This window comes from Lasioglossum baleicum, chromosome 4 (assembly GCF_051020765.1).
Source record: "Lasioglossum baleicum chromosome 4, iyLasBale1, whole genome shotgun sequence".
Taxonomy (NCBI): Eukaryota; Metazoa; Arthropoda; class Insecta; order Hymenoptera; family Halictidae; genus Lasioglossum; species Lasioglossum baleicum.
Genome location: NC_134932.1, coordinates 11,266,477 through 11,284,972, shown reverse-complemented (window position 1 = coordinate 11,284,972; position 18,496 = coordinate 11,266,477). Strand labels below are relative to the sequence as shown.

General features: G+C 48.1%; 2 protein-coding genes across 3 annotated transcripts in view; one reads left to right on the top strand and one right to left on the bottom strand.

Moving 5' to 3' along the window:
* Nucleotides 1–18,496, bottom strand: part of Ubx (ultrabithorax) — a 178,104-nt gene that overhangs the window by 139,659 nt on the left and 19,949 nt on the right. The gene's annotated exons all lie outside the window — the stretch shown is intronic.
* LOC143208193 (uncharacterized) lies at nucleotides 3,595–12,881 on the top strand. Its single transcript, XM_076422362.1, has 3 exons — nucleotides 3,595–3,748; nucleotides 11,546–11,832; nucleotides 12,777–12,881. Exons 1-3 carry the CDS (start codon nucleotides 3,595–3,597, stop codon nucleotides 12,864–12,866), a joined length of 531 nt encoding a protein of 176 aa, XP_076278477.1. The 3' UTR covers nucleotides 12,867–12,881.

The window sequence follows — 18,496 nt, the reverse complement described above, 5'->3', positions numbered from 1 at the left end:
GGCATCGATTTTAACGAATTTAAGGGGTGGCCCGGCGCGGTCTATGGAACCGTAACACAGCTACACGGCCATTTATCCAGCCCTGTGGCCCGGCGAGCGTGCGCTGGGAGAGCAAGGTCACCTAAATCTCGCCGAGCGAAGTCGCGCACTCAATATTGTGACCGAAGGTGTAACGTATCGCGTTTTACACCTCTTCTTCCGTCCCCCTCTTGTTCTCCTCTCGTTCAACACCCCTTGGAACGAGACCGTTTTCGCGGCGGTTTCAAGGCGCATCCTGATCGAGCCGCATCCGAGGCGTTGATTTGATGCACGTTTTAGATAGGCGAGGAGGCACCAGACGCGAAGATAACGAGCTGCTAATGTTAAGCTTGAAACTTACGCGCCGGAGAGTATTGAAACTTCTTCTTTCTTTTTTATACCCCCTCCACCACCCAGGAAGAGAGCCGCGCCTAGCAAGCGCCAGCCCAGGCTTTTCCTCTTTCTCTCTTCCTTTTTCCGAACTAATTATCAGCAGTCTGCGCGCTTCCGTGTCTCGTTACATCTTATCGTAGCCCGTACAACCGCCCCCGCACACCCGTTCCCCCTCTCTTTCTCTCTCTCGGTTGGCTTGATCGTTGTAATATTTTATTTCTCAAAGCACCGTGGAAATTGAATACACCGTCATCACCGTAACGAAATCCTCCTCGGCCATCGTTCGAGGCCTTATGAATATACGGTTTATGAATTTCATTAGCCGATCGACGGATTTTCTTTGTCGGTTCTCTATTTTATTATACACCGACGCCGTGGCTCTGGACTGTGGTGTGTTCGTCGAACAACCCAGTACGATCGCTCTCCTCCGTCGAGTCTTAATGGGCGTAACGAGGACCGTAGGACCGGTAGCTTAACCCCTCCTTCTCTGTTATGCCCTCGGACAGAGGATCTGGCTCGATCCTCTCGAGCTTAGATCGCTAGCGCGCAGATCATTCCTCGCGAGGAGCTTCTGGCTTTTGATTAACCGATTGCTGCACGCTGATAAGAACAGAAATTGATTCCGCCCGTGGCAATGGGGCCTCAGGGTGAGAACTGTGGCCTTGAACAATTTCTCTACCGAGGATCCACGTTCTACATCTTCGAAAATTTTGTCATTTTTTCACGAAGAGGCGGGCTGCTCGAGTTACCGATTGATGGGTTGCGATAAGACTCCAGCTTGGGACTTCAAGGTGCTAACTGTAGTCTTGGAGAGGTTCTAGTGAACCCTTTGGTAGTGAAACATGACCTTGACAAATTTTAAAGCCAGAATCTAGAAATTCTTCCCAAAGTCTTCTTAAACGAAGAACAGGAGTCCATCTCTTCCTGAAGTCTGTTTTTGCTGTTTCTTCAACGGAGGGGAAAGATCGTGCTGCATTTAATGTTACGCTGTCCATTCGTATGATAAGATAGAGCAATAAGATACGTAGCTACACGGCCAGAAAAAAAAATGAACACGCGTTAGAGGCGGGATTTAACGACTTGGAACTATCTCTGTGTTCGCGAGAACCGATGCCAGACCTTGGAAGCACCGAATCTCTGATTAGGAACTGATATGTATGTGGCGTCGTAAAATACAAGGTGCACCGTGATTGCTCCAGAATCGCGGATACTTGGCTATCGATCAATACTGACAGACGCATTCCAGTTTCTGGGCTCTTTACATTATCCGCGACGTGACTAGCATTCGCGTAACCACTGCAAGTCCGAATGACAAACAGGAATTCGGAATTCGAAAAATTTTCAAAAAATTTTCGATCGACATCCACTAATTGCTAAGCTACATTTACACAAATCTAATTCTGACAGATCTCTTCACAGATCTAATCTGGGAAGGCAACTTGGAGTATTACAGAATTGCTGGGAAGAATTTATAGAGATCGTTCCGAGCTGACGAAACACCAGTTTCGGGATGCAAAAATCGCTTCCGGGAACGCGTCGGGACGTTCGCCGAGACAACTCGTCCATCAGCGAGGGGTTAAGTACATGTGCGCGTAGTGGGTCGGTTATTTTGCAGATTTAGTGGGCACACAAGGGTCGGCGCGTGCTGATAATGCTGCCTCAGCCCCCGGCCCTCGAACCCGCCGGGGAAAACAGGTCGTAGCCCTCCCGGCGAAGTGATTTTTCCAAATTCCGCGGCAAATTAGTCCCCTAACCTCCCAGCAGTTAATACTTCGACCCCTCTAGCGTTTACAACATAATCTCGATCGAAAAACCAAACCGCCACCTCACGTATAACCAACTTTCTTCTTCAACAATGCAAATTGAGTGTATATTGACAATCTCCAAATCAATCGTTGTTTCAAATCGTTGAAACATCATCACGGGCCACGAGGATGATTGCGATACGAGATTCGCAGTACATAATCCATCCACGACGATCCGCTCCGTGACGCTAGACAGCGTACGCCCGACCCACGCATCCTCCATTTCTGATAATTAGTATATTTAATCGAGCTAGCGGACTATGAGAAGTTGGGAGCGCGCATCGCTCATTTTCCGGTGGTCGTCTCGCCAGCGCTCGTTTCCTTTGTTTATTTTCGTCGGCGCGAGAGGGTTTACATAAAAATTTCAAACGCAATCCTCAGTTGCGCGCCGCGTAGAGCGCCGCGCACCGAAGTTCGCGCGGAGGTACAATTATGCAAAAATCGAGCGTATTCCCCGTCAGATTAAGGGGTAGGTTTAACCACACCTGCTCGCGGAGCCAGACATACGATTAAATCCATGGGCATGGATAATGAGATGCGTGTTCGACTTTAAGTGGTGCAGCCACGAGTGAGGAACCTCCCGGCAACCGGTCCCTCTTCTACTAGAGGCTAAGCTTCTCCGCGCTCCGCTCCCCGCTGCTTGTTGATCTCGTGCTCGCGCGATCAACGCCGAGCAAACGTGGAGAGGAAAATCCACCGCGAAAATATGCTCTTGCCGAGGATCGATCTGGTCACGAAATTTCGTCCGCATTAGGGCCGAGCTCGACCTTAATGGCCTGTTATTTCCGTTTAACGCTAAGTACGCCGCCGACGATATACAAGCGGCGACGCTTCTTTAAAGTACGCCATAGCGACCCCATGCTCCTGCCTTTTAACCCCCGTGTGACGAGGTCACTACCCCACCGGAGCTGTTGTTCTGTTTATTTATTCAGCCCGGCGTGTTTAACCCCTCCGCTCGGCCGACGTTCGCCTAAACGCAGGCCTCCGTCTTTCGTCTCATTTTGTTTATGGACAGTGATCTATAATAAGATTTTCATTCCGCATCAGTGGATATACGAAATTGATGTAACAAGAATTTTTTGATTTTCAGAATTGTATCGTACTCGACATTTACAAGCCTGGGCAAATAAATATTTAACACTCACGGAAAAGATAAAAAGAATCAGGAAAAATCAACTCGTGTGCGGTTTCGATCGAAGAAATATGGGTCCGAATGATTATCCGTTCTTTGCGCGATTCACGAAGAAACCCAGAGAAATCCGAAGGACGCGAGTAGTTGAAACTTAACGACGGGCACCGACGAAAAAAGAAGAGCAGCAGTCTCGGGTAGCGTTGCGGTCGACGTCTGCGGTCGAGGAGCCGGGGTCCTGCGGCCCCCATGGGCCCTATGGGCCAACGGAGAGAAAGGGTCGCGCGTTCCAGCAATGGAAGGGGAACGCCAGTGATGGACGGACTCCACGCCACGGGATGGCTCGGACGCGCCAATAACTTCCCGAGAACGAAAATGGCATTCTGGGCCCTTCTTCCGCTCGGTAATAACGTCATTCTAATATTCCACATTTTTTCGCACTGTCAAAACTGTCCACATAAATATCCTTTTCAAAAATCGTTCTAAACAATTCAAAGCACCCGTCCACAAAAATCTCAAGTCCTCGCGAAACATCCTGTACCCATGACTCCCACTCCCTAAACTGGTCCCAACAGCCTGGCATGGCGTATACCCATGGAGTAAATCCTTCGAGTGGGGAGTCAAGGGCCTGCTTCGTTCTGCGGCTCTAAAAAACGGTTTCCCATGGCTGAACTTTGCACTCTCGAGCCGACGATAGAACGTGACCGTCCCACATCCTTGATAATTAGTGCGGCCGGTCTTAGCAAAGATCTTGGAAAAAATTGATTAATTTATCGGCAGGGTCCATTCCGCAAGGAGACAACGGTGTTCTTCGTGGTTTCCCGCGGCGACCTTGCCGCAGCAAATGATATAACTCCAATAATTTGTCCCGTCAAAAGAAGGAACGAGGTATATAATGGGGATCGTGACCCGATGTAACGCGATACGTAGCTGGTTGCAATGTTCGCCGTGTACCCGTGTATCCTCGCGCCGATGCAGCTGCATTAGATGCACATCCACGCGTTTCGCAACCCGGCGTCTTCCGATTGTTCCGCTGAACTTTTATACGTCGCGAAAAATTGCACAATGTCTGCAGGATTTGTGGGTAGAACAATGATCCCGTTCTGCTTCTGTTCGAACGCCAACAGGACGACTATTTTGGTGCTAGATCAACACCGGCGGATGTGCGAAAATTCATTATTCAGAGAAAGTCGCGGGGGATGAATAAAAGATTAGAACTCGGCCCTGAACGTACACTTCTTCGCGGGGATGATGCTCTTTGTGGTTGTGTTACTCATCTTCTTCGAGTTTTTCGTTTAGCAAATTCCTTTCCAATTCGTACAAAAATTAATTAATTCCATTTAATTTTACGATTGATATTGTCACGCAACGAAGAAGTTAATTTGAACGTTCCTCACACTGTTAAGGAATCCACTAAAATAAACATGAAACGATGGATTGTAGAGATTACGCTAATTTCGGACGATCGGAAAAATTAGAAACGCGTGTTTGAAAGTTGCTGCACTTGGACAGAGGCGATCGTCGTCGCACAACAAGACATCGGCCACCACTCCGGGCCAATAAAAGAGCAAATAAAAGGTGGCTTTATTAGCATACGATTGGCACCGTCCATCTTAATGCCCCTCGGGACCTGCGGGCCCCCTTTCCCGTTCCGCGCATCTTTGTCCCCCGTGCGCGTATCTTCCAACAATGTTTATGCCCGTGTTTCGCCGATGTATCGGGCTGTAAACGCGCACGCGCCTTCCTCCGACCGAAATCTCCAAGTCTTCCTGTCGATTTCACTTTCTTCCGGGCCGATTTACTCGATCGTCCCCAAGAAAGTGGCGTGGGGGCTCTCTGCTCCAATGTTGGATCACGGGAAAAATGATTAACCTAATCGTGTCGACACTCGATTTTGAAACATGGATTGTTGTGACCTCGTTGAACTAACCAATCCTATAGCAATTTTGCTAAAATTCTCTCAAGCCTACATTCAGAACGCTCCTCGGAGGATTCCCAGCAAATCTTCCCAGCTGAATAAAATAACAGCGAAGCGCAGCAGAGTGCACCACGACCAACAGGAACCATATCCGACAGAAAAAGGCGACTTCAAAAATCCACATGACACGCGAAGCTCGGCACGTCCATAATTACGAGAATGTATTATGGTAATGGTTCAGCCGTCGATCGGAATCGCCGCAGATAAAGAAAGAAGGAAGACAAGTAATTAGTTCCATCACAGAAGTCCATCCGACGCACATCGAATCTGTTGAAGAAGGTTGCAATTGCCGTTGCAAACAGACTTCGCCATGCGAAAATTTTACACAAAGCTTCGGCAAATTACCGGCATATAGTTCCGCATCGCGAGACTCCATTGTCGAGAGGCTTTCTAGAAATATTCGCCGTAAAAATCGAAAATATCACATTTTCATGGAGACTGATTAGGTATGGATGAAAAACGGCGCTCGATTTGGTCAAGGCGTTGTAGAGGGCTCGTCGGAAACGTCCTCGGAGGAAAGCGAGCTCTCCGACGATCGAACGTATTATTATTGCTTGGGCAGTTTATCGTAATGATCGTCATTATTGTCATCGAGAGTGTTGCTAGGACGTTCCTTTACGGTAACAAGTTTAGCCGAGCCTCCAACCGAGACGAGATCTCGAAGGATCTCGAGAGAGCAGACGTTGCCCCGGGCCGCGTCATCATTATTCAATAATCGCGCGCTCCTCTTCGTTTTTAACCGGTCCCCCGGTATTGTCGGGCTTCTCCGTGCAAAATCTCACTCACGGACATTTCGAACAGTCCCGCAAAAATTAATCCCTTAATTATAAACCATCTGTTAATTTTCGATATTAACTATGTGAAATTTTCAAGTTGACTAGCACGCGAAAAAACTGAATTTCCCCGGTACACGCGTGCAAAGTGTTAAACCTCGCAATTGTTGAAATAAATGGTTGAACCATCATCCGAAGAGCGCAATAATTCCCAAAAATTAAGATTCGCGCGAGCTCGGAGGATTTACCGGCCGCAGTCTGTTCGCTGTTCTAAGTCGCATTAGGATCTCCGACCATAGTCCACAGTTTGCCCAGCCCTTGAAGAAACCGAGTAGGTGTGGGTAGCCTCTCCCAGTGTCCTTGAGTGGCTAGTTGATCTTGCGTCGGCTATACTGTGGAAAGTTTAACCGTCTTAGCGTCGTAAACCAGCGCCGAGTCAAAATGGAGAACAGTTCTCTTGCCCGAGTCTGTATTTGTCTTTCGACAACTCGGCGAATGTGTGAATTCTACGAGCTACGGCGATTGGAAACTGTTCGAGGGACAAGTCTAACTGATCACCGGAAGCTGATAAATCCGGGAAACGTCTGCCGCGAATCTGCGATTAAAATGTAGACGCGAGAGTATGATGGAGGGAAACACCACACCACCGGAGGAATGTCGGCGACGGTGCAATTATTTCGCGGCGTGTGCAACGAGTGTGTTTCGCGATAATGTTCCGGCGTGTGTTTCGCCGAGGCTCGTTCGGCGAGATGTCGCGGGAAAGGAGTGCGTCGGCGGAGTTATTAAGCCAGATAATAATCGATACGAGGCCGAGAAGCTTTTTACAAAATCGTTGCACCTCGAGATGCTATCCCGGCACCGAGCATTATCATAATAGAAACGCTATTAGCGTCGAAGATCGACGCCAGCGATACGCGGGACCGAAGTTGATCTACTTCATTATTTCAATTATCATCGAATCATTTCGATTTTCCGCGACGAACATTTATTATCGCCGGGACCATAGAACGCGGATCGATTAGATAGAAGTGGATTGATTAGCTTGATGTGGATGGTGTGCCTTGTTTTTTTTCTTGCATCACACCTCCAGGAAGAGGCGCCGATGCTAATTCACCCTGTCTTCCGCTCTGCATTCTTCATTAACCGTACACCTCACCCTCCCTTTTCTTGTTGCGATTTCCATAGTCTCGTGCGAATATAATGCATTAAGATAATTATAATCGACTATTAATTTAGGGCTACTTAGCTCGAGATCCGGCCGATTGCGACGGATCGCCGCGTACGCTACTTCTGAGACCGTTTCAAGGAGATAATTGTTAATGAAACTGGACAGTTATGGCTCCTTTCTTTCCTAACAGTGATTAATCTCGGTCCATAAAGCGGTGTTCAACAAGCCCGTTCTCTATTCTTAGAGGAAATCGCTGTTTGCTGACTAGCTGTCGGAGAAATTCTATGGGGGGTGACGGTGACCTTGCGTTCAGGCATATAAAATGGCTGTACGAGCTCTCCTCGTCTTCGCTATTCCACTCTTGTTAACAGAATAATTATATTTTCTGGTTTCCTGAATTTCACAATCTCTCGAGTCGTTTCCGAATTCGCGCCGCTACGAAGGAATCAGCTATGCAACGTCTGATAGAGTTCTCCTTTCCTGTCGGTACTATGACCACAAAGAACAATGTTCTACTCAACTCCACTTTCTTGCAATTTCCATAAACATCCGCAACATGGTGATTACGCGTCAGGCATATATGCTTACAGCAGTTATTCCCATTAAATCATCCTTACATATAATGTTGCATGAAGAAGTTCTCATTACACCGATAAAATCAGGAAACGAGAAAATGGCGTATGTATCTCAATTTCGAGAACAATGGACTCCGCTTAGGTTGGCATGAAATCGTAAACTTGAACTGACGTGCTGAACGGCGCTGATAAAAATTCGAAATTCTATGCGACTGCAATTCATCAATGTCTGAAATTTCCATGTATGTATTTCTTAATTCATTAATATTGAATATCAAATTATTCAAACATATCTACACGCGATAACGAAACAGAAGAAGTGTCGGAATCTCAGAGGATCTGAAGAAAACGTTCGGCCCGCGCAAAGCAGCGCCGTTTAATAATTGCATAAATTATGGACAAAATTCTATCCCACGCATCCCGGCGTTCTGTTTTCGGTGCATCCTCATAGTCGAGGAATTCGAAAAACAGAGAATTCCATGGTGTTTATTTTTACGGAGCCTCTAGGCGGCGGAGGATCCTTACGAGGTAGTCCCGCGATCCACGGCTATTCCTCCTCCTAGGATGAAGAAGAGCCACTGTCGGCAGTTTGTCCTGTCTTCCGCCACGCACTCTTTATTACCCAGTTCTCGCGGCCAGCACCCGCGCGATCCTCTACAAGTTCAACACATTTAGGGGGTTATCGTATTATGTCGAGTCACGAACTCGTTATAGCACGGCAAGACGGATCGGCGCTATAAAACCACTTGGTTTCAGTTTAACCAAAGGGTGCGCGATATAACTGGTTTACATTTCGCCGCCTTTCTCGCGGTCTGCCCCCCCCCCTTTCTCTCCCACACCGTCCCTTGTTAACTCTCTTCTACACGGTTTCTGCCGCCACGATAATGTTGCACGGCAAAATTTTTTACGGGAAATCACGGCGAAGCGAGTCTCTGGGATAGTCTCCAGATACGATCAACATTGCCGGGGGTCCACGAAGTCGGGAGGGTGCTCGAAGTTACTGAGGATAGAGCCTGCGAGAACTTGCTGGTTCGAATTATTTCGAAGAATAAAATTCGGAGAACCGACGACGAATTAATTCTCAGAGAATATTGCAGCTTTGTATAATGATAATATAGAAAGTCTAACTGGATGAAAGAAATGGCCCTGAACTCCTTTGGAGGCTGGTCGGGCCAAAAGCCGAAAAATTCGCAACAAGAACAGGACGCTGCCAGTTAATACGAAAATAATGGAGCCGAGTGGGCAGTCGTTCAGAGAAAGCTGATCACACGTTGCGCCAACGTATTTCGCCTCTATAATCAATCGAAAAAGGTGCATCGCTCTCGGTGCATCGAGAGTCGCGCGTTTAAAAACAAGTGCACGTACACAAACACAGACGCACACGCGAACAACTTTGTAACAACCTCTCCTGCGGATGCATTAGCATACCAGGGTCTCCAACGGCGAGCATTACGGTCCCCGACATTAAGCATCGGCGGAATCGAATGGTGCATTGAATGAAGAAAACACGAGGTCGGAATGAAAGCGACGGGGGCAATTTTCGGGCGGGGGAGGGGGAGGCAAGAGAGAAAGAGAGAGCCAACCAGCGCGCGGCAAGTCCCTTCTCGAAACCGGCACTTTCGTTTCACGCAAATTTCAGAGTTTCGCGAGGGCAAATTGCGGGGGGGGCTATCGGGGTCCGGAGCGGAACGCGGCGATAGGCGGCGCGCGGATTTTCGAAGCGGCTCTTTCCGCCGCGAGGAGGAACGGCCATCGAGAGATCCTAACCAGTTGTGACCCACGTGCTCGTTATCACAGTGACGATATCGACGCCGACGACGCGATGCAACAGAGAGAAAGGTGCACGAACGCGTGCGCGAATGAAAAACTCGCGGACGTGGAAGAAACTGCAACGTGTTGTTCCGCGCGCGGCTGAGGAACTGCATTGGCTGAATTCGGGGCCGATAACATGTAATACTGCATAGTAGAAACATCAGAACAATTTTTAAAAAATTCACAACAGCTTGTCTAAAACTTCAGATCGGACGAAAAGGGAAAATTCAAGTACGAATGTCAAGGTCAGGGCAGTCGTCCATCAACGCTGAAGCAACCACATCGGAAGGAGTATCTTGTAGAGAAACGTTCAGGAAACCACAATTCTTGTGCGCGGAGGGTTGGCTGGCGAAGAAAATAGCGAAGAGGAGTTCAGTAGCGGCAAGGAGACCATCATACGAGATCGATCGAGATCGTTATCTCGATCGGCAGAGCATCGATCGACGAAGGTTGTGGTTTGATCGTCGGCCGACGGGAAACGTCCGCGGGTAGGCTGTGTATCTCTCTAGCGCGTGTAATCGCGCAACGAGGAGAACACCGAGACGCTATTACGGAAATTGAACGAGGCCTGATGCGAGGTTAATCAATAAGTGGCGACTCGTTGATGGAATGTCACGATCCGTCAGAGGGGATTTCGTTATTCACCTTCGGGCACCACTGGTTTCCCTCTTTTCCAATCGAGAGACCGTTCGCTCTCTACACACGACCGAGAGGAAATTGTTACTTGTGCTGGAGGATGCCGCTAGGTGTTTTTCAAGTCCTGTAGGGAACGCAGCGTAGAGATTGTCTACTCGACAAAGACGTGTTTCGGAACGGAGACCACCCAGTTTCTTGCGTAACAATACTCGCTATGGGAACCGAGGATTCAAATGAGCTTGTTCTCATTACAATTTTACAAACTTTAAATTATTAGGTGCTTTGGTTCCCGTATTGGTTGTGTATCGAGGCTAGGATTGATATACTTGTCTACTTTCTGCATTAGAATTTCTTCTGTGCTTGTCGACGGAGTCAGTCGCCGTAAATCTACCTCGTAATGTTTTAACGATTCGTTTATCACGTTCGCTGTCACCATAATTCTCTCCTTATCTTCTTTGTTAAAATGTTTATTAAAACACGCCTGCGCCTCCATCACAAAATGTATTCAAACAGTCGTGGAGTCTTTCTTACGTGTTAAGTATACCGAAAAGCACAGAATAATATTTGATTGAATTTGAATTTTCTCATTACAGATTATTTTTCAGAAATAGCAAAGTAAAAATTGGAAGCAAGGGAACTCGCGTGTGTTGCACGAAGTTATAAGTTTCAAGAACAGGGATCGATAATGTAGCAATTTTCAAGGCTCAACGAGGACCCGGCGAGCGTCAAACGGCGAATGGTATGCACCGATTATCTTCAGGTTCGCGAACGCTTCCTGTACACGTTCTGTACGCGCATGTGACCAACGGCACACGCTTCCGACTGCACTCCGTCAGGATGCCGACGTAAATCCTTCGGTGGGCGGGGCGTGGACGCGTTTGCGTTCATGCCGACCAAGAATAGCCCGTACAAAGTGTATCGGAGCCACCTCCGATTACGATCGGGCTGATATCATCCTCCAACGATGTGATCTTCCCGGAAACTTATTGGCAGAAACAGGACACTTCGGCCAACTCGAAATTCAATATCCCTTCTGTCCCTCGTTCCTGCATTCTTCAGACTCCCACATTGTCGTTCACTGGGTCCCTTGCGATGGAGTAGCTTATGTGGACACTCAACACTCACTATTTTCATTAAGCCTCCCATCAAAAAGATCCATCCTACAGTTCTAGGATTCACCGATTCTTCCCTACTGATACCAATCCTCAAAGACAAAGACCTCGAAAATCCTCGATGACGCGCTGCCAAATTGTCTTAGGCGATCAAGAACGTGTCGTGGGGCAGTTCCAGCATGGCGGGATCGTGCGGAATGTATGCACCGAATTTGTCAGCGTAATAAAAATCGACGAGCAGCGAGATCTAACCCGAGATAAAGCAGGATTTACGGTGGCGGCGCGTGATCGTGGTCGAAGAAAGAGACGACTCTCGGAGGAGAGACGAGATATCGACGACGGATTCAGCTCGACTGGCCAGCAGGCACCGGCGAAACCCGGAAGAGACCAACGAGAGGGCCCACGGAGTTTCGGTGGCCAGGCCCGAAAGAAGGTAAAAGTAACAGTTATGTTCATTGTCGCGCTGCCCCGACCCGGACGTTTTATGACTGTTCGTTCGCCCCGGTAAAAAAAAGAAGGAATAACGGTACAGGCCGACTCGCCACGCTTTACGGTCGCTATACAAGTCCTGTTTATTGGATTTCGGTAACGCCGAAGACCGTATCAGCGCGCCTAACCGAGGGCTTAGCACCCAGGGACAGCCGATGGACTACTCCGAAGGCAAAAGTGTCCTGTGTATTCGTCGACGGACGTGACTGCGCGACCGTTTGCCAGTTTTATTGCCGACCCAGGCAAATTACGACGCTATTCTATACCTTGGCCCTTTTTCCGCGTTTTATCTCGCCCTTCCTCTGCCCTAGCTCGCCTAATAGACCCCGAGTCAAGGCAGAATGTTTTAAATTTTCGTTAGGCTTTATGGCCCTCGTAAACGCTGCTCTAGAAAATATTCGTATCGTTTGGTTCGATTGCTTCATGGCATGAGTCTTCGGGATCCGATTTACGGTGGAGGTGTGCTAAAAAAATATCTTTAGCTGCAAAATTTTTTTAATTGATTTTTAAGTATACGAACTAGCCAAAATCAATTGAAAATGATAAAAATCCTGTTCAACTTCGATAGTTAACATTGTTCCTGAAATTGTTCTGAATGCATTGCTAAACTGTCCTTCGATATTAACGATATACCAGGTGCACAGATAGATTTAGGGGATGAATTTCATTTTGAAGCTGAAGCATCTAATAAAAATTGTTGGCACAATTTAATGGTCAGAGAGTGAAGCGTGGACATTATTTTAAATCGTAAAGCGTGTAACATTTTCTGCGTCGGGTCAATGTTTCAACGTAATTGGACTACATCGGCCAGTTCGAAAGTAGGTCGAACGTAGGGTAATGAAGGCTGCAGAATTGTAAATTAAGTGGACATTTTTCGCTTGCTTCCAGGGAGGGTTACAAGGCCGTAAAATCGTCGACCCTCTATCCTATCATTCCGGGTGTGACTGTACTCGCATTAATGCCAGATTAACCCCTTGACAACGACCATCCCCCCGGCTCTCGTAGGAACAGCATATTTTTCGCGACTTGTACCGCATGGGATCTTCATTTTTTAAGGTAACAGTTGTTTTTATATGGTCAACCTGCCACCTAATCTTCCACCTAATAAGCTCAATACAAACATATAGAGGATCGAGTCGAAGTAATAGCTAACGGCTGTACCAGTTTAATTACGTGCATGTTAACATATCGTTTTCTAATAAATTGAACTACTCGGCTAACTGGACTTTTTTGCTCACCGGTGTCCGACAATGGAAGTTACAGGTAGGCGACCGCCACAGGGTGTCCCGTAGTTTCTATTTCCAGCCCGAACCGTGAAAAAAGTTATTTTCGAAAGATCGTAGAGCCTTAAAGAACCCAAAAGAGTCGCCCAGGCACAGATTAAAAATTTAAGAATCATGACTTCTTTAATAACAAATTAAAGAAAGAATTATTCACACATTCGCTAGTGAACTAATTCTTGAAATGTTGAAAGAGTATTCGTTTTTAAACGGCATACGAATACTTTGCACACCTACTGTAGTTATTCCTCGTGTTCGACAGGGTTCGGTGCTTGTCGATTATGAAACGGCGAGTACGTAATTAATCACGGAGGATCGTCCTAAGCCGGCCGAACCAGTCGAGAAGTTTAACCAGATCGCCGTGAACGAGGCGCTCGTCTCCGGAAACGAGATTTCCTTCGGCAGCGGGGTTCGATCTATATTATAAAAGTAAATACGTCGGCTAAGGTCGGCGCGCTCGGAGGGTACGTGTGTGTGCTCCGGTATAAAGCTCGCGGTGTGCAATATATAATATGCGGTCAGACGCGAGACTACTTTTAACCGCGGCCGTAAATCAACAACCGACCGACTGCGTGTGCATTCCTAGAGAAAACCTGCCCCGGGTAGAAAAATAGCCGCGGCCGCGGCCGCACTCGAGAGATCTCGCCGCTTCTAATGAACGCTCCGGCCTCTCTTGGCTTCGGCTGCTCTCTCGGTTCGCAAAACGAGAAACCACGACCGATTATATTCCTGTACAGGCCGACTTCCGTCAACGCTTCGTCTGTACACGATCGCTCGTTCGATCGCCGGGAGATCTCGAAACGATCGGCTGTCGAGAGCTGACTAGTGGAACGAGGAAGAGAAAACTCTTTTTCTCGAGTAAGACCAGGAACGACCATTATGGAGATATTTTGGAAAGCCGACCCACCGATGTTCTGGGAAAAACGATGTAGAAGAAGTGAAAAATTGGCTCCGGGAAAATGTCCCACCCAGGATTATTTAATCAATCATTGAAACGAAGCTTCCGTTTCCTATTTCAATAATATCAGTCGTCGGACTGAATCGTGCAAACGATTGTCCGTTGTTCTATATCGTACAGAATTATTTGTAATTCTAGTCAAGTGTAAATGTATTTCCGAGCGAGTTCTAAGCGGTTCGTCCATTTTCTGCGGGAACCACGTTAACCGGTAACAATCTAACGAGAAGAAAGATTTTATTAGAAACCGGAGTGGTGTAAGGGCCCTGAGAACGACTTCGAGGGTCTCTCGAGCGACCCGAGCCTTGGGCTACAGTCCAATTAACCCATATATATATATCCCCCCACTGCCGAGGAAAATGAAATCGAGCTGGTTTGATCGATTCTTTCTGCGATTTGCGTCGCAAGTTGCTTCTCGAGACGAACCTCTACAATCGAAGGCTGTCCGACTGGAGTAATCAATATCTTCGACGAACCCGTAGACAGAAAGGGGTTAGATAGGAGATAATATTGGAATTAGAAAAGATTTTAAAATCAAAGGAATATGACCCTGGTTGTAATGTCTCAGAAACAGATCCTGGGGGAATGCTGTGGGAGAAGGCGGGTTAAAAAAATTTTTAAGACAGAACGGGGTACTTTACACTGTTGGAATAAAATTAAAGGAAGTAAGAAAATCGTCGAAGTTAACAGGAGGGAGAAGGGGTGCAGCGATAGGGGGATCGGATACGAGTCGCGTTAAAAATCGCAGCCAGGAGCGACATTTGTCACGGTGGCCGTAAATTTCTGGCGCTAATGGTGCACAACAAACGCTTGTCCGTAGCTGGTCTCGTAATGTCCGTTCACGCCGGCCTAATATCGTAGCTGGCGTTTAATAAATACGTCGGTCGGGTAATACGTCATAACTTTTCCACGCGTCGCGATCTCGTGCACGCGCGCGACAACGCCGGCAGAAAGAGAGAAGACCGAGAGGAAGAGAGAGAGAGTAAAAGAGAGGCTGAAAGAGAGGAGAGATCGAGCACCTAGCCGGAGCGCACACGAGCGGACGAGTGTATTAAACGCGCGGCGGGCACGCACGTACCGCGATGTATCACGTTGATATTCGTCGAACGGTTACCAAGCGTAATGTCACTGAGTTATATGGTTCTTAACCGAGACTCTTAATCGCTGGATAATGTTGTCGATTCCTTTCTCTCTCTTTCTCTCTCTCCCGTTTCCATCGCAGTGCTCCACCCCCTCTATCGACGCCGTGGGTGCACGCAGTGCCAGTACACGCATACCGATAAAACGAACGCGTAGTCGCGCGCGCACGTGACGAATGCGTAATTCCGCCACGGACGAATGATCGTCGTACGTTTTTAGTGGCACAAAAAGGACGCCAAGATTAGAACTCGCACCCGCCACCCCTCCCACATCCCCGCACCGTGTTGTCCGGCGCCATACAAGCCGCGTGGAAATTATTCAACGAGCATGTGAGTGCAGTGTCGATGCCGTTGCGTGATTCACGCATCTGGAATCCGACGGCGCTTCCAGAAAATTAATTAAATCTTGCTGTGCCGCCGACCGATTTCGCAAGTCTTTCTGGCCTACTTGTTAAGGCTAGGGGTGTGCGTCAGTCCTGTTGCGGAAATTCTCCTTCAGTCCACTTGTCGTCGCAAATCATTGATACTACGATCGCTGTCAAGTTTACAATCATCTCCACTTTCACACTCATTTTTAAAAATTTTCTTTTGGAGTTGGGACTATTTGAAACTGCCCCACCGAGTTGTTCCAGCGAAACGGAAGTAGAAACTGATAGCTACGAATCGTCACTTGCAATAGCCTTCTGGACCGATAACATTAGGAGAGACTTGAATGTTCTACACGACTCTTATCTCGAAAAATAGGCTACAACTAACAAGGGAACACAAGTCAGACAAGTCACATAAGTCGACTTTGATAAAAGACAGCTTCTAAAGCGATTTAACCGACGAGATACCCCTTGGAAAAATATTCGACACGTGTGTATTTTTTTATTAGCGTTCGTTCACATTGAAGAGGCAGAAACATCCCCCAAAAAGAGGAGGATTAAAACTACAATGTTTGAAAGGTCTGAATAATTTTAATAGGTTGTAATGAGGAACTTAGTAGGACAGGAAAACTTCAGAAGAAAGCATGAACGATCCCCACCAGTTCCAAGCAGCATACTCGATGTTACTCGACTCTACATCAAGAATTTTAACTTTTCGGTGTATTGTCTGGCCCAGTGTCTTTGTCTTGGCACCGACCATAGTCAGCAGAGTAGAATGCTGTGTCCTGTATAGCAGCGAGTAATTCTTTTTCTGCGTTGGCTACCGTAGACCGTAGAGGACGTTCCGGCAACGCTTCCGCGGGCATTCATCGCGGATGATGAACGACAAACGAGACGTCGAGCGGCTCTCTCTATTAACGCTCGAACAACAAGCGATTAATATGGCCGGCGGGTAATAACGGTTTGTGTGTACGCGGCCCGCGGTCCCACTCTCTGTTGGTTGGCCGGCTGTTGGTCGGGCCCTCTTAAAAGTTCCCGGATAGAATCGTACATCATCGACGCGTACGACGTCGAAAGAGGCGTCGTGAAATTAAGAAATTTTCGTTCCGCGGCGAACCGAGGCTGGTTGGCTAGCTAGCTGTATGTATAAGAGCGAAGATAGCTAGGCTCTCTCTGGCACGTTGCGAGAGCTCCGCGCGAGAGCAACGACGATCGAGCGATTATTTTAAAAGGTCAAGAGGTTTCTGGTGGATGAGTTATGCCCGTCGTCCTTTCCCACCCGCGTCGGCGGTCAATAGCCACGAAATAAATGGGTACGCAAAACGTTTCGATTCAGTTCTCGTATGGAACGGTGACTTATGCACGCGGCGTTCCAACGGCCTGCGTGAAATCGACCAGACGAAGGAAAAGGACCCGCGACCGCGTCCACAAAACACACAAGTACCGATCTATGTGAAATCATAATTTATTCGAAAATATAAGAAAAAACCTCCGTAACTCAATGCCTAAGTTGACCGTAAGAAATTGAAATTTTGTGTTTCTTGCAGGAAATCATCGACGACGAAGAAGTAACTTGTCGCAGCTATGAATGGAATAACACTGTACGGGGTTAATTACTCGTGGTTGCGAAACCCCATTGGCCAACTGCCTCCTAGATCCCCATGCCTGAACTAACCAGGTAGATCATCGCTCTCCACGTAGTACCCGCCCTCCGAAGCCCGCAGATGATCCGAATGACGAGCGGCTAGCCCTCCGCAAGGTTGAAAGTGTGGCTCTCGTGACTCGGAATCTGTTGAACGGCCTTGTACCCGAAGGAGGCAGATTCTTCGGCGCGCAAGACGGTCGTCGCCGGTTTTTCAAGCTGTTACAGCAGAGCTCCGTTACGCTCGTATGTTCTTCGACGTTATTACATCTGCCCCGCCCCTTCCGCGGGCAGCGCTTTATACGTATTCGCGTACGGGCGTAATAATCTCGTCGGCAGATAAACAAATAAACGAGCACGGGATCGACGAGAGCGTGTGCTGGCCGCCTCTGTGCCACGCGTCCTGATCAATCCGTCTTTCTCTCTCTCCCTCTCTGTTCTCTCTCTCTCCGTTTTAGCGTGGCGATAAAGTGTATCGGTGTCACTGGCAATTAGCCGACTGCTCGATATTCATAACGTTTTTACCGGATCGCCGGAACCTGATCGGAATGAAGAAGAAAGCGGTCGCAGGAGGCGGTTGTGGTAGCTCGGCCGAGCATTGTGTGTCAGTGAGAGAGCATTGTGGCAGTGCCGGGTCGCAGTCAGTGGTGGCAGGTGCTGTACGTAATGGCCGGCCCCCGTCCAGCCAGACACACAGTGTGCGTTATGGGCAGGTTCGCCGAAAGAGAGGCAAAAAGAACAGGGGAAAGAAGCGGGCCGTGTTGCGCGCGGTTGAGTTACGAACGTCCGTGTCTATTTGCAGTGGCAACGGTGGCTGATTACATCGTCGCGTATTAATTGAATACGGGCCACGGCTACGCGCGTCGCGCAGATGGCGCCAGAACGTGGCAAAGAACTCTTTCTCACTCTCTCTCTCTCTCTCTCTCTCTCTTCGTCGAAGAGAACGATGATGATGCGAAGAAACGGATCGAATATTCTCTCTCGGACTCCCCTCTTCCTCTCTCTTTCGGTAGGTCGGTTCTCGTCAGCAGCGTACTCCCTTTCTCCAGGGGTCTGGTTGATGGAAACGGTGCGATACGGCCGGCGATCATCGATTTCAACGAGTTCCACGTAGAACGGCGAAGCATCGCGTCGAATCCCTAAGTAACGCCGCGATGGAAGATCGATGGAACGAAGAAACGTTTAGCCAACGCGATGGAAATTGTTTGGTTTTATCGTGGGAGC